The following is a 19,139-nucleotide window of genomic DNA, read 5'->3' as shown; positions in this document are numbered from 1 at the left end:
AGTTATCAGCAAACCCTCCCGCTTCCGTGCACACCCAGCCAATGCTTTCTAACAGTTTTTCCTCATACAGGAACAGTTCATTTAAAGAAAAAACTAGAAGGCAAAATGGAGAAATGAAATTAAAAATATTTAAGGGAAAAGACAGCTTAAAAGCTAATATATGTTTTCTCCACATTCAATCTGGTTTAGCTATTTAATATAAACTTACTAATTATAATAATAATAATTTAGAAATATTGCTAATAAATCAACACCTAAGAGTTGTAGTGAAAAATCACCATCTTCAAGATAAAAGCATGGTAACATGGTATCAAAAGTATATAAATTACGAAGCATGACTATGTAAATATAATACCTATTTTTTCTACAATTGACTCATAAAATAAGAATACCTTTCTACTTTACTTGCATTGTTTTAATAAACTATAATTCATTTATATTTTAACTCATTTTAATAAAACTGCCACTCCTAACAGTATTTTAAGTGATTTATATAATACTCTGAAGTATTCATATACTGAAAAATGCTCTAAACTAAAAATTGCCAACTTAAAGAACAACTTCAGCTAACATGATTTGTAAAGAATCTGTGTGCATGTGTGTAGATGCCTAAGGAGAGCTGAGGAGATGCTATGAGGCATGCTGGAGCCTGGCCTGCGTCCTGGGCCAGAGCAGGAGCTGCCCTTACTAAGGGGCCTCTCTCCAGCCTCTAGTGTCACTTTTAAAGGTCTAGGCATCTAAGAGTTACAGTAACTGTTACCTACCCTTATTTCCATATTCGGTATGCAAAGTACTCCAATTAGAGACTGTATCCCAGAATTTCCAGGCTTACATAAATTAATAATACCTGAAGAGGATAAAAGTTTAAAAATTAAACTAAGAAAGAACTTCTACAATAATGTGTCATAATATAAAAATCTGTGATTTTTTCCCCAAGTTAAATTATACTATTTGGTTATTATACTTGACATCATATAAATAATAAATACCAAGTATTCTCAGAATTTCCCTAACTGGAAATTGACATTATTCTCACCACCTAAATTTCTTATTAATTTCTATTTCATGTGTAGAAACTGAACACAGAGTTGGCTATAAATAAATGTTTCTCTGGGAGTAAGAACATGAGAGGAAAAAAAGAACAATATTTTCCCTGTCTAATACTCCTTGAAACTACAGTGAAGAGCTGCATGATGCTTGTCAAATTTAGTTCTAACATCTCCTAAGTGTACAAAGGGGAATAAGCAACAGGCTCCAAATAAAATTCACAGATCAAAGAGTTTTAAGTTACAGATAGTTAAAGACACTAAAATTCTGTGTCACAAAAAATATGTATGTGCAAGCACAAAATACTCAGGACCATTAACTACAGTGAAATACAACTGCTTAAGTGAGACCAACACACTGGAATAAAAAGCCAACAGCAAACAGTGCGCATGTGCCCCTCCTTCGGGACGAAAGAATGCTGCATCTGCAAGCGCTTCATGGTGCGCTAGAGAAACTTAGATGGAATGACGAAGACATAGAGGGATACACTGACAGACAGACAGTAGACAGATAACAGAATCTACACAGTGGGAATACATGCTAATCACCACACAGTTTTTTAAATGCTCTGGAATGTTTTATAGCAAAATCTAGGGAAAATGTTTTTGAAAGTCACATAGGACTCTGACTCTTTCTCACTACAATGGCTGAAGTGTCCATTATCAAACATCCTTAGAACCAGATGTGTTTCAGATTCTAATTTTTTTTCAAATTTCAGAATTCCTGCATATATTCTAAGAGATAATTCACATGTGGGCATAACAAATTCATTTAGGTTTCAAATATACATTATATACATATCCTGGAGACTAAACTCAACGTTCTTATGTTATGAGTGCAACTAGTCCCACCAGGTCACACGTACAACCCTCTGCTCATGTCACTGCTCAAACAGCCTCAGCTACGACAGCATTCTGGGTTTCATATTAAGGGCCATCAATTTGTGTGCCTGAGTGCATGAGTATCTATAATTCCTCAAGTTCCTCAAGTTCAGCACAGTAAGCAAAATTAAGTGCTCCAGTCCTTGAAGTGCAGGTCCCCAACTTTGACATCTGACAGCCGTGTGAGAAATCAGAGATTACGGTAACAGATCTAAGTCTTACTTACCCTGTGCTAACAGAGGAAAAAAGGTGTTGACGCTTGTAGAAAGCCTGTGCTGCTAAAGTTATCCCTCCAGAAGTTATTTGTAATCTTAAAACTTGTTGTAGAATCAACACTGCAAACTGTATCTAATTATAAATAGGGCCACAGAATCGAAACACTATTTAGAAAAAAACTACTTCTGTTAGAAGAGTATTTTCAAGGTTGTTATTATTTTTCTTAGTTTGATAGAGGATAGAAAGCATCTAACTCGTCATAGATCAACACATAAGGAAGGCACTGGAGAAAGAGTGTGCGATGGACTTTAAAAGAGGCTGACCACAACGAGGCACGCAGTGATGGCCAGCAGAGTCTAGAAGGAGGGCTGAGTGAGCAGTAGGTGACCTTGGTGGTTAGAGCCCAGTGCAGCGTGTGGGTAACATAAAGATGCTATAGCAGCAGCTGAGGAGCAGCAGAGGATACCTAGTGACAGACATGGCATTATCTTGGAGTAAGGGCAAAGATGGCTAAGCTGGCCAAAGTGACTGAAGTCATGTCCTTGTTAAAAGAGAACATGGGGGGTTAGTAGTGCACTGCTGGACACTTTCAGCTTTGGGGGGAGGACCTCAGAGATCATATGACAAGATGATGGTCCCTGGGAGGGGACCTGTTAGGTGAGGCACCCTAACAAATCCCCAAGCTAAAACTAAGAGAGGGAAGCCTGGCACTAGTGGACCAGCTTTCATGCTCGCCATACGATGCTCATGCCTCCAGAAGTGGGAACCACGTAAATCTTGATTTTGAAATGAATCGTCTACTCTTTGGTATTTTGTTTGGACAAGTATGAGAGATGTTATGTTTACTCTTAGGTCCACATACAACCTCTCAGTTGTCCACGAAGGTGAAATAGGTAGGGCAGGGCTCTCACGGGGGCACCAAGCGAGCAGAGGAAGCACACTGGAGACATACGAGCTGAAGCCTACTGACGGCTGGGATAAGCATTTGTATGGACAAGATGTCTGTAAGGTGGGAAGGCAAGCACCCAGCAGTGAACGTTCCTTTCTAAGCTCTCTGCCGTACTATTATGAAACTAAGTATTTACTCCATAGAAAAATGAAGCATGTATAATCTTTATACTAAAGAAATCTGGTGACCTGGAGACAAGGCTCGAGAGTAGAGGTCTTGCTCATCATGCATAAAGCCCTGGGTTCAGAACAAACAAACTGTAAAAACAAATAATAAAGAAGTTTGAGTCTCCTAACACCCTGCTTAACTTAATAATTATGACATTACTATACCATATTTAAGTAATACATACAACCCCCTCACTTTTTAATTTTTTTATTTTTTATTTTTGCCCTTTACTTTGGGAGCCTCAGGGAAAGAGGTAGATAATGCTGGATTTTCTTAAAATGTTCAGGTAATCATTTTAGCACAGTGAGCTGAAAATGTAATGAGTATATATCAATACAAAACTCAGAATACAGGATGCAGTATCCTACTTACTATAAATTTTCTGTCTTTTATTTTGTATAAATCTCCTTGACTACCATACATTTAAAACTAGTCATATTTAAATTAGATGCTGCAACAATTAAACATTTGAAAAACTAAGTTTAGTTTTTTATGTCACTGAGGAATATACATAACATACCTGCCCACGAGCGGAATGTCGCAATGATTCCCATCTTACTGGCTAGAAATCGTGCTTCTCTGTCTTCTCTGTTGCAAGGTGTGGGTGGGCAGTTATTAAAGACACAAAATTTAGACTGAAGTGAGTTTTTGCTGATAATCATGTATCAGAGAAAAGTCTATCATTAAAGTTAATTATTTACATTTGAAATCAAAACAAGATGTTCTGAAAAAGACCAGGTCTACTCTAAAGCCATTACTCAGCTTTTAGTATAAACTGGTCTTCAGTTTTAAGGTGTGGAGTAGTGCACACCTCCAATGTCAGCACTCAGGAGACAGAGACAAGAGCGTTGCTGTGGGTTCTGGGTCAGGCTAGACTACACAGCAGGTGTCTGGCTGGTCAGGGATAACATGGTAAGGCAAAAAATAAATAAGTGACTAAAACTCAAATCCACAGCACGGGTTACAATGAAGTCATAAACCTCGCTCTTTCTGAAACGTATTCTTAGATGGGCTTCAAATGAGCCCCCGAGCACAGTCGGTTCAGTAAGCATCACACAGCAACGACACCACGGAGCCAAGGGGCAACACCTGCATTCCTAACGAGAGGAACCCGAAAGGAATTGCTTTGTATCACTAATTAACTTTTAAGTTTCTCAATGCTATCCTTTCATTTGTGCTATGTACAACTGAGCCACGAACAAGGCCATCTCCTCCCGTGCTCTGGCTCTGTAACAATCAGTGCTTACTGGGAACAGACGCCCCACGTCCTGGCAGACATGCAGGGCACTTACTTGAGCTGTCCTTCAGCCGTATCTGGACTGTGTCTGTAGTGGAAATCAGTATAGGGTGCTAAAATTCGCTAATTAGAAAAGGAAAGAGAAACACACAAAAAAATTTATTATAAAAAGCATTCTTTCTTTAGCACAAAATTAATCCCATTTCTCCGCACCTTTAAGTGGATTAACCACTTAAGACATTTGTTCTTCAAATTCATTTTTAAAAATGTAACATGATTTTAAGTACAAAGTGATTTTTTAATTCATTAACTAAGGTATAATGTACATCTAAAACAAAACAGACATGGGCATAAAGGCGCTTCTGGATTGGGCTGGCAGTCATCTCCTTCAGTGTTCATTATGGTCCCTACCGGACACCTTGACTCCATTTCTTCTGCTGAGAAACCAGCTGTTACACTGTTGGTGTTTATCTTTCTGTCAGCTTCTTCTTCTCAAGTTGCTTCTAAGAGTTTAAGTGACCTGGGTTCAGTAATCCTACAATGGAGTGCCTGACAACTTATTTTATGTCCTTATAAAATGTAGTTAAAGCTAGAAAATTGTAGTTGTTTTTTTGGAACCTTGCTTGTGCCTCCTTTCCAGGACTGAAGCTGCTGTCTTCTATGTGCTGTGTCCTGTGGGCCCCTTACCCCCATTGTGATTTACTCTGGTTATTTTTATTGACCCTTTAGATTTCCTATTGAAATCTCCTTGTCCACAGTGAGATTTTAATTTTATAGAATTCTGAATTCTAGATATTTGGTTTTCACATTTTTGATTCATTTTGTATAGGTTGTGATAAAATTCTTCATATTTCCACCCAGAACAATTTAACTGTGGTTTACCTGAAGTCGTCTTTTTTTTCTATGTAGATTATTCCCTAAGCAACACATCAAAAGGATCATCCATCGTGATCAAGTAGGCTTTGTCCCAGAAATGCTGGGATAGGTCAACATATGAAAATCTGTCTATGTGATACATTATATAAACAAACCAAAAGGGGGGGAGCACATAATAAAAAGTCTTTGACTACATCCAACCCTAACCCTAACACTAACCCTTCCTGATCTAAGAAAAACATTTTTTCTTTTGAGTTTCCAGTAACACGATCATATCTTTGTGTATGAATAGAAATCGTATGCATGCACATGTCTATGTTGGGGGTTGACTTGTCTGTGCAAGCACTGTCCACATTACTTCCCAAGACAGTCTCAATGAGCCTACAGAGCACTGTTCAGGCTAGACCAGAAGGCCACGGAGACACCAGGGTTCATCTACTTCCGTGTCTCTGCATGCTCCACCATACCCGGCTTGTCTATGCGATGCCAGTTCAGGTCCTTGTGCTCGAACCAAGCACTTTACATACTGAGCCAACTAGCCAGGCCATGACTAGAAATTTATGACTGAATGTCCAAAACAGTCATTTTATTAAAAAAAAAATTACTTGATGTTATCTTCCACCAGAGGCGGTTAATTTTCTTTTCTATGCAGATAAATGAAAGCAGCTACTCATTCAATCCCAATGATGTTGTTAAATAGAAGTTATACCCTAACTTAGTCATGCTGAGTATGCCTGTCTGTTCTGTGTCTTAGTGTGTTCTCCTAGTGTTTTCACTATAACTTAGGTCATTTTTTTCCTCCTTAACAGCCAGAATGAGATATTTAAAAAGGTTTCTTTTTAGTACTTTTAGATATGTGTATGGAAATACATGCACGTTGAGTGCAGGTGTACACAGAGACCAGAAGAGGCAGGTCTCCCCGAAACTAGAGTTATGGGAGACTGTGAGAGGTCTGCCATGGGCAGGTGCTGGGACTCTAACTGTGGCCCTCTAAAGGAGCAGAGACTGGTCTTAACCACTGAAGCATCGTCCCGGTCCCAACTAGATTCCTCTTTTTTTTTTCTTTTAATTAAAGACAAGTTCTCACTATGTAGCCTTGGTTGACGTGGGATTCACTATGTAGATCAGCACAGTTTTGAACTCAAGAGAGATCTGCCTGCCTCTGATTCCCCAGTGCTATGATTATAGGCATGCACCATGCCAAGAATTTTCCAGAATGTATTTTATATGTTTAAACTGAGACCTTTTACCCATTTAAGCAACTTTAAGAATTTGGTAAATATTAAGAACAAGAGATTAGTTACAAAGTACGTAGTTTGTTATTTTAGTACTCTACATTCAGCAAAAGTTCTTGATTTTTCTAATGTCACAGGAAGAGCTTACTGAGTACTTTCTCCAACACACCACAAGTCATCCTGCAAACGGTAAGCAATTACACATAATTGTATAAACTCACTCCTAATGAGTAGCAGGTAAGCTAAACATCGAGACACACAACCTTAAGTTAGTCGCACACCTTCTGTTAACAAAAGGAAGGTGATGCCAAGGGCACTATGAATAGTTCTTATAGAAAATAAAACAAATTGCTTTAGAATGAAAACAAAATTGATTTGATGTAATAAAGACTGCATTCTCTAATTGATTCCACGATGAAGACTTGGGGGTGAAGACAGAAGACAGTGATAAACAGCCAGGGAAGCCAGATTTATTAAGTGTGAAGAATTACACAACACATTTTAGGTAGACTAGAAATACTGGGAAATGCATATAACTAAATATAAGCTTCTATAGTTGCCAAGTACTGCAGCTACAATTCTTAAGATTTGTTATTTACAACATTTAACTTTTGAAATAATTCTTTTAAGTTTGAAAACCATGACCTTCATTTTCCCTATTAAAAATCTAAGTCCAGAGAAGACCTGCTGCCGAACGCTATAAAGCTAGCAAGGCCGTAATGGGCTAAACTCACACCCTCACAGTACAGCAGGCTGTGTTCTCACCACTGAGTTACCTGCTTATCACCAAACGTAACTTATACAGCCTAAAGTCTACCATCTCAGGCTCTGTCCCACTGGGTGACATACTCCTGAGGGAGAACGGTGGTTATGGTTGTATGCACATAATAAAACGGTTTGTTTAGAAATCTACCATAGTCTTTGCAGGTTATTTTCATTTCTATAAAGGGTTGCTAGTCTGCTTTATAATGTACAGGAAGAGTCTATACACTTACCTTCTTCACTTATAATATAATATAAAAATATTCAACTTTAATATTATTCTATTTAATAAATTAAAGCACTCTATAAAATATCAATACTGGCATAGGACTCTAAAGAATACATTTAAAAATCACTGAGAGACTACTGTGCTTATTACATTTGTTAGTAATAACAGTCTGAAGAAAGCTTTACCATCTGCAATGTTCTAAAAAATAGTCCTAATGCCAAGATTGTTGGTTCTGCCTATCATTCAACCTATGTGGCAGGCTGACCTAGGAGTCTACCCTCTGGAGACCAGCCCAGAACATTGCAAGACCGCATCACAGGGGGAAAAAGAAAAAGAAATGGTAATATGATCAGAACTACTACAGTTAAGGCTCCTTCCCTAAAATGGTTCGGATAACTAGAAAATAATAAACATAAGTCCTAGATAATTTATAATTTAATACTTAATTCCTTCATTTAGACTTAATTTCAGATGCTGCCTTCAATAGACAATAATGTAGTGCGTTCTCCAAAACAACCTGCCCTGCCTGATGCAGTCTCACTAGTAGTCCTGGATGGTTTCCTCTCCCATTACCCCTCCTCTGCCTCATGAATGCTAAGATTACATCATGTGCCATCATCCTCAGTTAGCACCACCTATAAGAAGGAGTGGACAGTTATCTTACTACTTTAGCTATAAAACACTCTACCTGAATTAGTGTAAAAATTTTATGTGACATACCTTTTAAATAATGCACGCCAAATACCAAAGTGTATTGTTTCTTCATTGTTAATTTTCATTATTAATTTACTATATATGTAAATGTGTGGTATTGGTGTACAGGTGCAGACATGCCATGGTGTGCATGTGGAAACTGAAGGACACCTTTTGGGGACTCTGTTCTCTCCCACCTTATAGCTGAGGCAGAATTCTTCTGTTTCTGCCCCTGAGGTACCAGCCAACTCTTATGCTTTTCCAGGAATGCTGAGATCACAGAACTGAACTAGGTGTCAGGTCCACAGTAAGGCCTTTACCCTCTGAACCATCGCCTCAGCCCCCAAAATGGTTCTTGAGAAAACTTCAGTATCGCTCATGAATAAGCGGAGCCCACTTAGCTGAAGGTAAACAATATTAACAGAGCATTTCCTACACAGGCGCATGTCTTAGTGCAATCTTACTCATCCTTTAGGTGGCTCAGGAAACTTCTTAGGGCTAATACAAAATGAACGATTTTATATGTTTCTGAAATATTCTTGAGAATAACACTTTTAACTCATTCCTAATCAAATAACTTTAATAAAGAATGGGAATAAACCAAACTGGCATAGGTTAGACAGTTAATATAGCACCCGAGTCTACATTTCAAAATTTCAAAGCAAAGTTTTGTATTTAAGCTTATACTTTAGGGCTAGAGAGATGGCTCTAACATTAAAAGCATTGGCTGCTCTTCCAGAGGATCAAAGTTCGATTCCCAGCACCCACATGAGAACTTACAACCATCTGTCGTGCCAGTTCTTGGGGTGCCAACGCCCTCTTCTAGCCTCGGTGGGCACTGGACACACACGGTGCAGACATACATTAAGGCTAACCACCCATACACATTAAGTAAACATAAATATTTTTAAGTTATTGTTTATATTAGAAGCATACTAAAAGGTGCCTACCTCTAATTCTACATCAGCTCGCACATACTGCCGGGTCTTTGGATGATTAAGAAGGTGCAAAATTGTAGTAATGAGAGCCTCATTTATTCGACTTAATTGGCAATCAATCACATTTTTCAGTATGGTGTTTAGTCCTCCTCGAAGGGCTACCACCTCTGGGTTCTGAAGTGCTAAAATGAAAGAAAGACTAATTATATTCACAGCACTATGTACTTAAACCCTACTCTTTTACTTACGTCTTAGTTTCCTTTTAGGAAAACCTAAAACTTTCTAATTACCTACATTTACAAAAGATATCAGGTTCCTACTGATTTAATATCTTTATTTAATTTAAAATCATTTAATATCTTTCCCCAAGCCTGACTTTTAAAATGTCTTTGAACAATAGTTTACTGAATATTTTTCTTCAGTTTCAGAGTTCATTTTACTATGAAGACATTAGTCCCATAGGCTTTTTTTCAAATACTTTATAGAACTTCTTGTTTTTAATTTTGATTTAAAGTGTGTATCATTTATTTGCATAAAAATACACACATGCAAAACACACACACACACAAAGAATATTCAATTTTAAGATGAAAACCTCTTTTTATCTTCCTTTGAAGACCAGGACTGCCCCTGAACATAGTCTATGCTTTTTGCTGTGGGATTTCTGTTATGAAAATAGGGCCTGGAAGTCAGCACCGAGCTCAAGCAGGCTTCTCATTCACCACTCTGTCTGTCCCGAGTACTAGGATCACAGCTGTCTATCACCACGCCTGGCATGTGTGTGTTTTAATGACTTAAGTTCTATTTATTTCACTCCATCATGAAGTTTTTATTGAGATAAATGACATTATTGAGATAGTAATCTCAATTTTTTCTCATATTTTATTAATTACCCCAGCACATTTCTCAAATTGATTTTTATACTTTACGTCTGTTGAGACAAGCTTGCTGTATTTGCAAGCTGCCTTTGACAATTGCTCTCTTCCTGGCTCTGTCTCCCAAGGCTGAGATGACAGCTAGGTGTTTGTTACTAAGCCCATCTTCCCTTTTTATTCCTAATGATTTGCCAATGTGTTTTTAAAATAGAATATGCAACTTGTTAAAAAGTTTTTCTCTTAAAAAAATGAGTGATAGATAGTTTTTTATTTTTCTTTCCAAAAATGTTTCTTCCATCATGTTTATTCTCCTGGATGACTTCAGAATCGGGTTTTCCCTCGTGTTCTGAAATGCAGCAGAGCTGCACAGCACACAAATCCCAACAACACAGGCCAGGCATCTCTTGGTCCCCATCTCCCCCTCCGCTGTGGCCACTGAGCCCATTCTGCATGCTGGGTCACTTGTATCTTCACACTTATGTATTCTATTCTGATTATTAATGCTGATATGTATCAGATTTGAATTCTCACCATCCCACAGTAGTCATCATGTGAGCCATCACACTTGTCCTGTTTTCTCTGTAGATCTTGACAGTGACATCTAGCTGCTTTCTAGTCCTTGAACTTCATGACCTCACCAATGTAAACAGTGTTTACTAAGACTGCTGTTCCAAAGCCTAAGGTACAAAGTGACCCAGGCAGACACAGAGTGCCAACACCTGGTCTTCACATGCGTGTGCACACACCATGCACACCCATACAAAAAGGTTACCACTGGTGACCCCACAGAAATTCTCTGCTGTTACTTTTTCGCACAAGTGTTCATGGTTTCTTGTGTTGTGCCTGGTTACACTGTTTAAGATTAGTCCCTCCACGTCTCCGTGGCACTTTATAACTTTTCCATTACTTTACATACATACATGTAGAGCTGTGGACATGTTTCTACTGATCTATGTTTCTGGACAGGGGTGTGTAGGACCACCCTCAGCAGCTGCAATCACTTCTGTGCCTTCTGACCTAGCATGTATTTCTACTTTCCTGCAACTGGTTATCAGCATTTATTTCAAAATAAATAAATTCCAAAATATGTATTTTTTAAAAAAATCTTCTAGTTAAAAGAACTCCTATTAGATTTTAATACCTTATTAAGGTATTACTCAACTTGGAGTTTATGTATTTCAATGTTTTCTTCTGCTACCTACGTAAGTGAAGGGCGAGCAATCGGTCTTTCATCCTAACAATAAACTAATGTCACCCTCACTCCACCCTGCTGACCATAGGATCTGGCATTTCCTGTCTTTCCTATTCTGGTTTGTCACCCATTTACATTTTGCTTCAGTTTATGATACGTATCAATCAATATAGTTTTCTAGGCATCTCATACATTGGCATATTGTAAAACTTTTGTAATTTTCGTAGTCACATTTCTGCTCCCTACAGCAGGACAGTCTTTAGTAGTAGAGTGGCTCTTCTCTTTTAACTTAAACTTTATTAATTTATTATCCCAAGATGAATATGATCTCTACAATGTCCACTTTTTGATAATACCAAAAACAACCAAACACCCACACAGACAAACAACCACACAAACAAACCCCATCGTTTTCTTTCTACTTAAAATTACATTGCATTGATAATAAAGGAGGCTAAACGTTTACACTGTAGTGGTGAGCCATGTGGGCATCTGGGGAAGGGCTTGCTTTCACTCTATTACTTTCCTCTTATTGTTCTGCTTGTCTGCTCTGCAGCACTCACTTGTTTGTGCCAGATAGTAAACTCTCGTCATGAGAGCACGACTTGATCACTTGTCTCCTCTCAGTGCCACCACAGCATGCACTCAGTCTTTACTCTGTTTTCACTCTAACTTTTCATCTCTAATAAAACAGGGTTTTAGGATTTACTCTGCGCAGTCTAGACTATTACTTTTAAACATATCAAGATACCGTATCATCAATCAAGGAAGGCTAGATTTTAGTAGATATTATTGTTATTATTGGATTACACACCATCATGTTTCATAATGAATAAATCTGAAAAATGACAACATAATTTCTAAATTATTTGATAAATAATATCTAATATTCTATCACAAATGTACATTTTCATATTTTTTTGTAGCAATAGACAGAGCATTTTCCTTTAAAAGACATTGGGGAACGTTCCGTGTGCTTTATAACCTTTCTTCATGACTGGAAGACAATTCTGACCTAGTTCACAGATGATGGCGATGCAAGCCCGGACCATTCTGTCTCGTTCCTGAAGCCCATCATTTCCAACCGCAATTAATGAGTTGGCCACAGAACTAGGAAACAAGGAAGCATTCACAGTAATCATCTGTAACAGAGAAGGATCAGAAAATAATTCGGGTTTAGTATATTTTAAAATTCATTTTACTTGGAGGGAGTGAGTTAAGGGCACAACATTCTTGTTTGGCTCAGGCATCGATTTTAACACTCAGCTTTGTATAAAGGGCTATTATTATAACTAGCAGGTTTTTTCTAATGATTAAAACTAGACAAGACTTTGCTATCTCTAAGATTTTAAGTCCCTCCAGAACGGGAATGGCATCTTACAGAGCTCCTCAGTGTCCCTAATGCTGCTCAGGGACACAAGCACGGGGACCACACACCAGGGCTGGTCCATCTCCATGTCCCTCATGTTACCTCCACTTGTCCTCAGCTATCAGGAAGACTGACTAACCCAGAATCTCCTGATGTGAAAAACAGTGCAGTAGACCATACAGAAACCAAGTGATGAGACTCCGGGTGAACCTCGTGTCAAAGGTCAAATTGACAATAATACAACTGCAGTTCTGAAAACAGGTCAAGAAGGTCTACATATGATTCAGAAAGCAGAAAGAAAATAAAGCAGGTGGCAGACTACTGTTTAAGACTATCTGGTAGACAACCATTTCAAAATAACACCCGAGAGCAGGAAAAGAGAAGGTGGTCTTGTTTTGATAGGAGGAAAAGTAACCTCTCCTGGATATCACTGGAGTTATGAACCTGCTGAAGATTAAACTTTGTATTCTGACACAGGATATAGATGACTAAGGTCTATGAGGACCACAGGAACACTCTGTGCTAGTCAGCCTGGCTACAACACAGGTGGCTTCTGTCACTTCAACAGTAAGAAAGAATACACAGTTCAAGTGAAATTAAAGAATACTACTTCATAATCATAAAATGAATCTCATTCCCAAAGACCCTAAGAAAGGCTTTTTAGTTTTTTTTAAATTAATTTATTTTTTACACTCCATATTCCATTCTCCACCCTCAACCCCCCCCCCCCCCCATCTACCCTGACCTCTAAATTCCCTGGGGCCTGCAGTCTCTTGAGGGTTAGGTCCATCATCTCTAAATGAACACAGACCAGACTGCCCTCTACTGTACATGTGTTGGGGGGCCTCGTATCAGCTGGTGTATGCTGTCTGTTTGGTGATCCAGTATTTGAGAGATCTCTGGGGTCCAAATTAATTGAGACTGCTGGTCCTCCTACAGGATCGCCCTCCTCAGTTTCTTTCAGCCTTCCCTAATTCAACAACAGGGGTCAGCTGCTTCTGTCCATTGGTTGGGTGCAAATATCTGTATCTGACTCTTTCAGCTGCTGGTTGGGTCTTGCAACTGTTTCCACTAAGCAAAGAAAGGAGGCTGAAGCAGCAGGGTAGAAGAAAGCGGTCTTCCTGGGGAGGAGCAGCCTAGCCTCTCCTGGTCTCCACGCTAACTTTTACTAAGTGCATTAGCATGGGAGTCATGGTTCTTGTGATCACAGAAAACTTCCACCAAGGGCTGGAAGACAGATCAGTTAGAGTGCAGCTACTCTCCCAGAGAACCGAAACTCATTTCCCAAGATTTCCAACAATTTCAAGTGCAGTAGAAATTCTACTATACAATCTTATGTCTACTAAACATATACTTTTTTATTCAATGAATTATACTATGGTCCAAATGCAGAAAATTAAACTTTTATAAATGAAATCATAATTGCTATTTTCCAGGGAGATGGGTGCATTGCAGAGAAAGTTGTTTTTTTTGTTTGTTTGTTTTTTTTAAAAAGTCACTGAGATCAAAGGATGCTCTCCTCTTTGACCTATGAACACTCAATCAAGGAAAAGCCATGGCATGCTTCATGCTCTGTGGCCACTGTTACAATCTTCTTTTCTGGCAGGAACAGACATATAATAAACTAGGCAATAAATCTGCACAAGTGGCACAAAGCAGTTAGACAACAGTGCTCAGAGGCAGGCAGCTACAATCTGTGCTGTGACTGGAAGGGGACTGAAGGACAGAAAGAGGGGGAAATAAATGGGAAGTAAGCGGTAACTGAGGTCACGGTGGTCCTCTGCCTACATGGACAATGTCATCAGATGACAGCTTGGATAGAAATGCTTGGCAGAACCAAGGTAGGCAGGTTGTATTTAATACCCATTAGCCAATGTGACTCTAGGAATCTGGACACTGGGTTCTCACTCTAGATTTCCCACTATTTAGTGGTATGGAATATCAAAGGCATGTGATTCTACAAAATGGAATTCTTATATGTACAAGGAAAAGAAAACAGCCCTTTTATTTATTTTATGAATAAAAATTCCATATGAATATTATATGAAGTTAGCATGATAAGAAGTAAGACGTATTCTATAGTGTGTGTGAAGGGGGAGGTACGTGTGCACATGTCCCAGTGTGTGGAAACCCGAGACCAATGTTGGATGTTTTCCTCAATTACTCTCCATTTTATGTTTGAGACAGGGTCGTTCTCTGAACCTGGAGCTTAGTGACACAGCTAAAATGGCTAGTCAAGAGCTGCAGGGGTCTGCCTGTCTGTGTCCCATACCCTCTCCCCACGAGGAGGATCCCCAGCCTCGTCCTGAAGTTTGCTCCTAATGCATGGACTTTATTGACCAGCCCTGGTGGAATTGAAAGGAGAAGAAGAACGCGTAGGAGCACTTGCCCAGTGGCAAACCGTAGAGATCGTGTAAGACAAAACCAGAAAAGAATACTGGAAGGAACGAGAAAAGAAAGAAGAGATGAAAGACACTGAAAAACAAGTGCCAAAAAGAATCCCTTCAAATAAACGAGACAGGTAAAACAGAAGGGAACGTGACTTAAGTATTCCTTAATTGCTCCTAGACTAAAGAAGCTAGGTTTTTAACATGTTGAATACATATAAAAAGCCTGAGTTATTATCGTAAGAATCATCAAAGTATTAATAAAACAAATGTTTGAATAAAAGGAATTAATGAAGTGGTGAGATGGCTCAGTGGGTAAAGGCGGCTGTAGCTAAGCCTGAATACCTAAGCTCATACCCTGGGACCCGCATACTCACTCAACGCAGAAAACTCACTCTTGCAAGCTGTCCTCTGACATCGACTTGTGTGTCAGGGCACACCACACACACACACACACACACACACACACACACACACACACACACGTGCATGAGGAAAAAGAATATTTTTACACTTAACTTTGGAGGAAACTGAAGAGATAGTGCAGTCAGTAAAAAGCCTACTCTGCAACTATGAGGTCCTGAGTTTGGATCCCCAACAACCATGTTATTCAGGTGCCCTGGTATATCACCTCACCTATCATATAGAGCATCTCTAAATCCAATTCTGGGTTCAGAGAATGGCAGCTTTCTAGAGTTCCTTGGCAAGCCAGTCTAGCTGGATAGATAAGCTCCAGGTTCAAGGACAGATCCTAAAACACAAGCTGAAGTGAAACCGAAGCAAACCCCAGACACAGCCCTCTGGCCTCCAGATCCACCTGCACGTTATTGATCTCAGTGTCCAGGTAATGCTGAAAAAGGACACATGTACCTCTAATGCTAAAGGACAGCGTTTACTCATCAAATGTTTTAACACTTTTAGCTAAATGAAAGAGAATCCAAACACTATAGCTCTTCTTCTTAGCCTATATAGTTACTATCAAGAAAACATGTATAATACATTATATATATTTATTTTCTCTTAGCCTATAGTTTTATCTTAGTCTATAGTTTTCTCTTAGCCTATAAGTTTTATCTTGGCTTATAGTTACTACCAAGTAATAAATAGATAACAAATTTTATATATGTATACTATATGGCTATTGCTTTTTAAAGTAATAACATACCAATGATTTGTACCCCGGGAAACAATGGAATTAAACTGTCTCTGTGTTATGTTGCTATTAAATTATTTTTAAGAGTACAGTTTAATGAAACTATGTTATAAATTAAAATTTAATGTATACAAGATAGGCATGATGACTCACAACTATAATCCTAGCATGTAGAAGGTAGCTAGAGGATCTCCAGCAGCTTAAGCCCAGCCTAGGTTAGAGAGTGAGCCCCTTTCTCAACAACCCCCACTACCCCCCCCCACACACCCATGCTCCCCAAACAGAGAGACAGACAGATGGGGGAGACAGAATATTTACTAAATAATCCAAAACTTGGGGTCAACTGTTTGAATCTATTAGATACTATCTTTTCTTCTGAAAGCAACATATAGGTCAACAATTATGAAGGGTCCCTAAAATATTTTTAGAGGTTCTACAAGACTGTAACTATTTCATTAGTAACAAAAGGATACATTGTTTTTATGATACCTATACTTTCTGCTTGTTTTATTTATTCAGTATACAATCAAGCTCTCTCTTGAGGTTCCTCTGTATGTGACAGTAAAACAGAGTGACAGAGAAGCAAACATAACACTCTAGCTATCTTTATCAAGACTTACCCTTAAGAGAGTTACAAAAAATGTAAAACAAGAGCACTCTCCTCACTAATTTTCTCTCTTGGAAAATATACTTTAGAAAAAAGATGTTAGGCTTATTATTTTTAGCATATAATTTATTTTTAATGCAATCTATGCTGAAAATATAGCTCCAAGCTCCAAACTGTTCTACAGGAAGAAATTTTTGTTTCTTGTCATGAGTACTCATAGCATTAGGAAGAATTTATGAACAAACAAAAATATAGGTTATTTTAAATTATAAATATGAGAAGCCAAATCATAGTTCTAAGCTAACCATTTTCTTAAAACAAAAGTCTCCAAGCCTCTTCCCAGTATCACTTGAATAGAACTTCCACCTTCTTTAAAGAAACTCATCCTTTCCTTATTCTTTACTACAGTGAACTTGTGGACCATTACTAAACCATTAAGGCTAACTGGAAAGGAAGCAAACAAGTCAGTATACTAACTCTGCAGCCCACTGTCTGAAACATGCAGTGGATTCAATCAAAGACAGTAGAAAGAAAAAAGAGACAGCAAATAAATTCAATCAATCAATAGTTGAAAGCTGAGGTTAGTGATGCATGCCTGCAATTCTAGCATTAGGGAGGCTGAGGCAAGAGGGTCAAGCGTTTGAGGCCATCCTGGGCTTTGTAGTCTATCTCACCCAGCTAAGCCACATACTCAGACCCAGCTTTAAAACATCAGTAATAATAATATTAGACATTTTCACATCCACAAACATACACTGCATCAAAGGGAAAGATATGATACTTGTTTCAGGATGTATCCCAACCAACTTTACTTTCTGTTTCCTTTCCTAGTTGGTCATGAGGCAATCACAACTACAACAGACAGGGGAGGGATCTCAGAAGCATTGTGAACTGCCTTTAATCAAATCCTTTACTGGGCTTAAACTGTAGCATTTTATACTGTAAGGATGTCAGCCCAATTGTTTGTCACAAGTGCCCATGGGTTGTGGCCAAACTCATCTTGAAAGTGATGAGCTCCTGTTTGTGACATCCATTTCATACTGTTAGCTAAGGAACGGCCACACATTAGAGACAGATGAAGATAGTTGTGGGCAAAGAATCCATTGTCTAATAATTACGCTGTAACTACATTTACATGTCCACTGCAGACAGAAATCCCCCTCAGCACGATCATTTCCTGAGAATATTCTAGCTATCCCAATCACATATACTAATTACACAAATAGTCACGCTTCACATGTGTAACAGCTCTATGTACTTCATAAAATTTCTTAACAAAATTAAAGTGTTTAATGAAAAGTCATTCTTTAGCAGCATGACACTCAACGTACTCATCGCCCTTCTGCCCTCACACATGGAGCGTACCTTTCTGACTAAGCGAAGGGCTTGTGTCCTCTCCACCTCGTTGCTCTGCTGAATGTCAATGCACCTAAATAACAAATAATGCATCAGTCATTGGGAAATCCTGTGCAACAACACCTTACAGGATATTAGACCACATTTACCTTCATAGTCCAGTACAGTGTATTAAAACTGTAATACATGCTTTTACAGTAACAGCAAATGTTTAATGTACTCTAGTGATACATATTGCCAGAAATATGAGATAAAATCTCAAGGGGGAAAAAGGTGCTACACCTATCAAGAAAGAATCACAACATACAAATGAAGCTAAGCATCAGATTCGTGGGAAGAGTTCCCTGACCTGGTGAGTCACAGCAGTGTATGTATACTCTAAAGGAACCATTTCCATTGTCTTAGCTTGTGATTTTAATCACAGATTAAATTGTATCCATCATGACTGTCTTATTCAATGTAATATCCTATTTTAACCAGGCATGGTACACACCTTTAATCCCAGCCCTTGGAAACAGAGACAGGTGGAGCTCTGAGTTTGAGACCAGCCTGGCCTACAGGGTGTTCCAGAACAGCCAGGGCTACACAGTAGTGAGGTTCTGTCTCAAACAACAACAACAACAACAACACTATTTTACTAAATAACTTAAATTCAGAATTCTCTTCAATAATATTTGATCAAGTATCACTTAGATAACATTTAATAAAATAAGATAAAATATAATAAATTTTGTTTTATGTCATAACAAAATTACTTAACTATGTTAGGCAGTTCCTATTTTAACCAATATTTTATAATTAGGTAAGTTACTATTCAAAGCATTTCTGGTTTATCTAAATGGAATTTAAAAATAAACAGGGAAGAGCTAGAGTGTTCGCTCGAGGTTCAAGTCCAGCAACTAACTCTCTACAGAGTCTGTCTCTGTCTCTCTGTCTCTGTCTCTCTCTCTCTCTCTCTCACACACACAC

The 19,139-nt window shown here is 38.5% G+C and overlaps 1 protein-coding gene across 3 annotated transcripts in view; it reads right to left on the bottom strand.

The window, feature by feature from the left end:
• Rictor (RPTOR independent companion of MTOR, complex 2) overlaps positions 1–19,139 on the bottom strand; it is a 92,053-nt gene that overhangs the window by 31,501 nt on the left and 41,413 nt on the right. For all 3 annotated transcript variants that reach the window (XM_006520003.1, XM_006520004.4, NM_030168.3), the window contains exons 6-11: positions 18,180–18,243; positions 12,314–12,440; positions 9,244–9,413; positions 4,554–4,621; positions 3,782–3,849; positions 765–847 (exon numbers count right to left, since the gene is read on the bottom strand). In XM_006520003.1, the coding sequence (XP_006520066.1) occupies positions 765–847; positions 3,782–3,849; positions 4,554–4,621; positions 9,244–9,413; positions 12,314–12,440; positions 18,180–18,243 (580 nt within the window). The remainder of the gene's footprint in view (positions 1–764; positions 848–3,781; positions 3,850–4,553; positions 4,622–9,243; positions 9,414–12,313; positions 12,441–18,179; positions 18,244–19,139) is intronic.

The sequence above is a fragment of the Mus musculus genome, chromosome 15 (assembly GCF_000001635.26).
Source record: "Mus musculus strain C57BL/6J chromosome 15, GRCm38.p6 C57BL/6J".
Taxonomy (NCBI): domain Eukaryota; kingdom Metazoa; phylum Chordata; class Mammalia; order Rodentia; family Muridae; genus Mus; species Mus musculus.
This window is presented reverse-complemented; position numbering and strand designations above follow the sequence as displayed.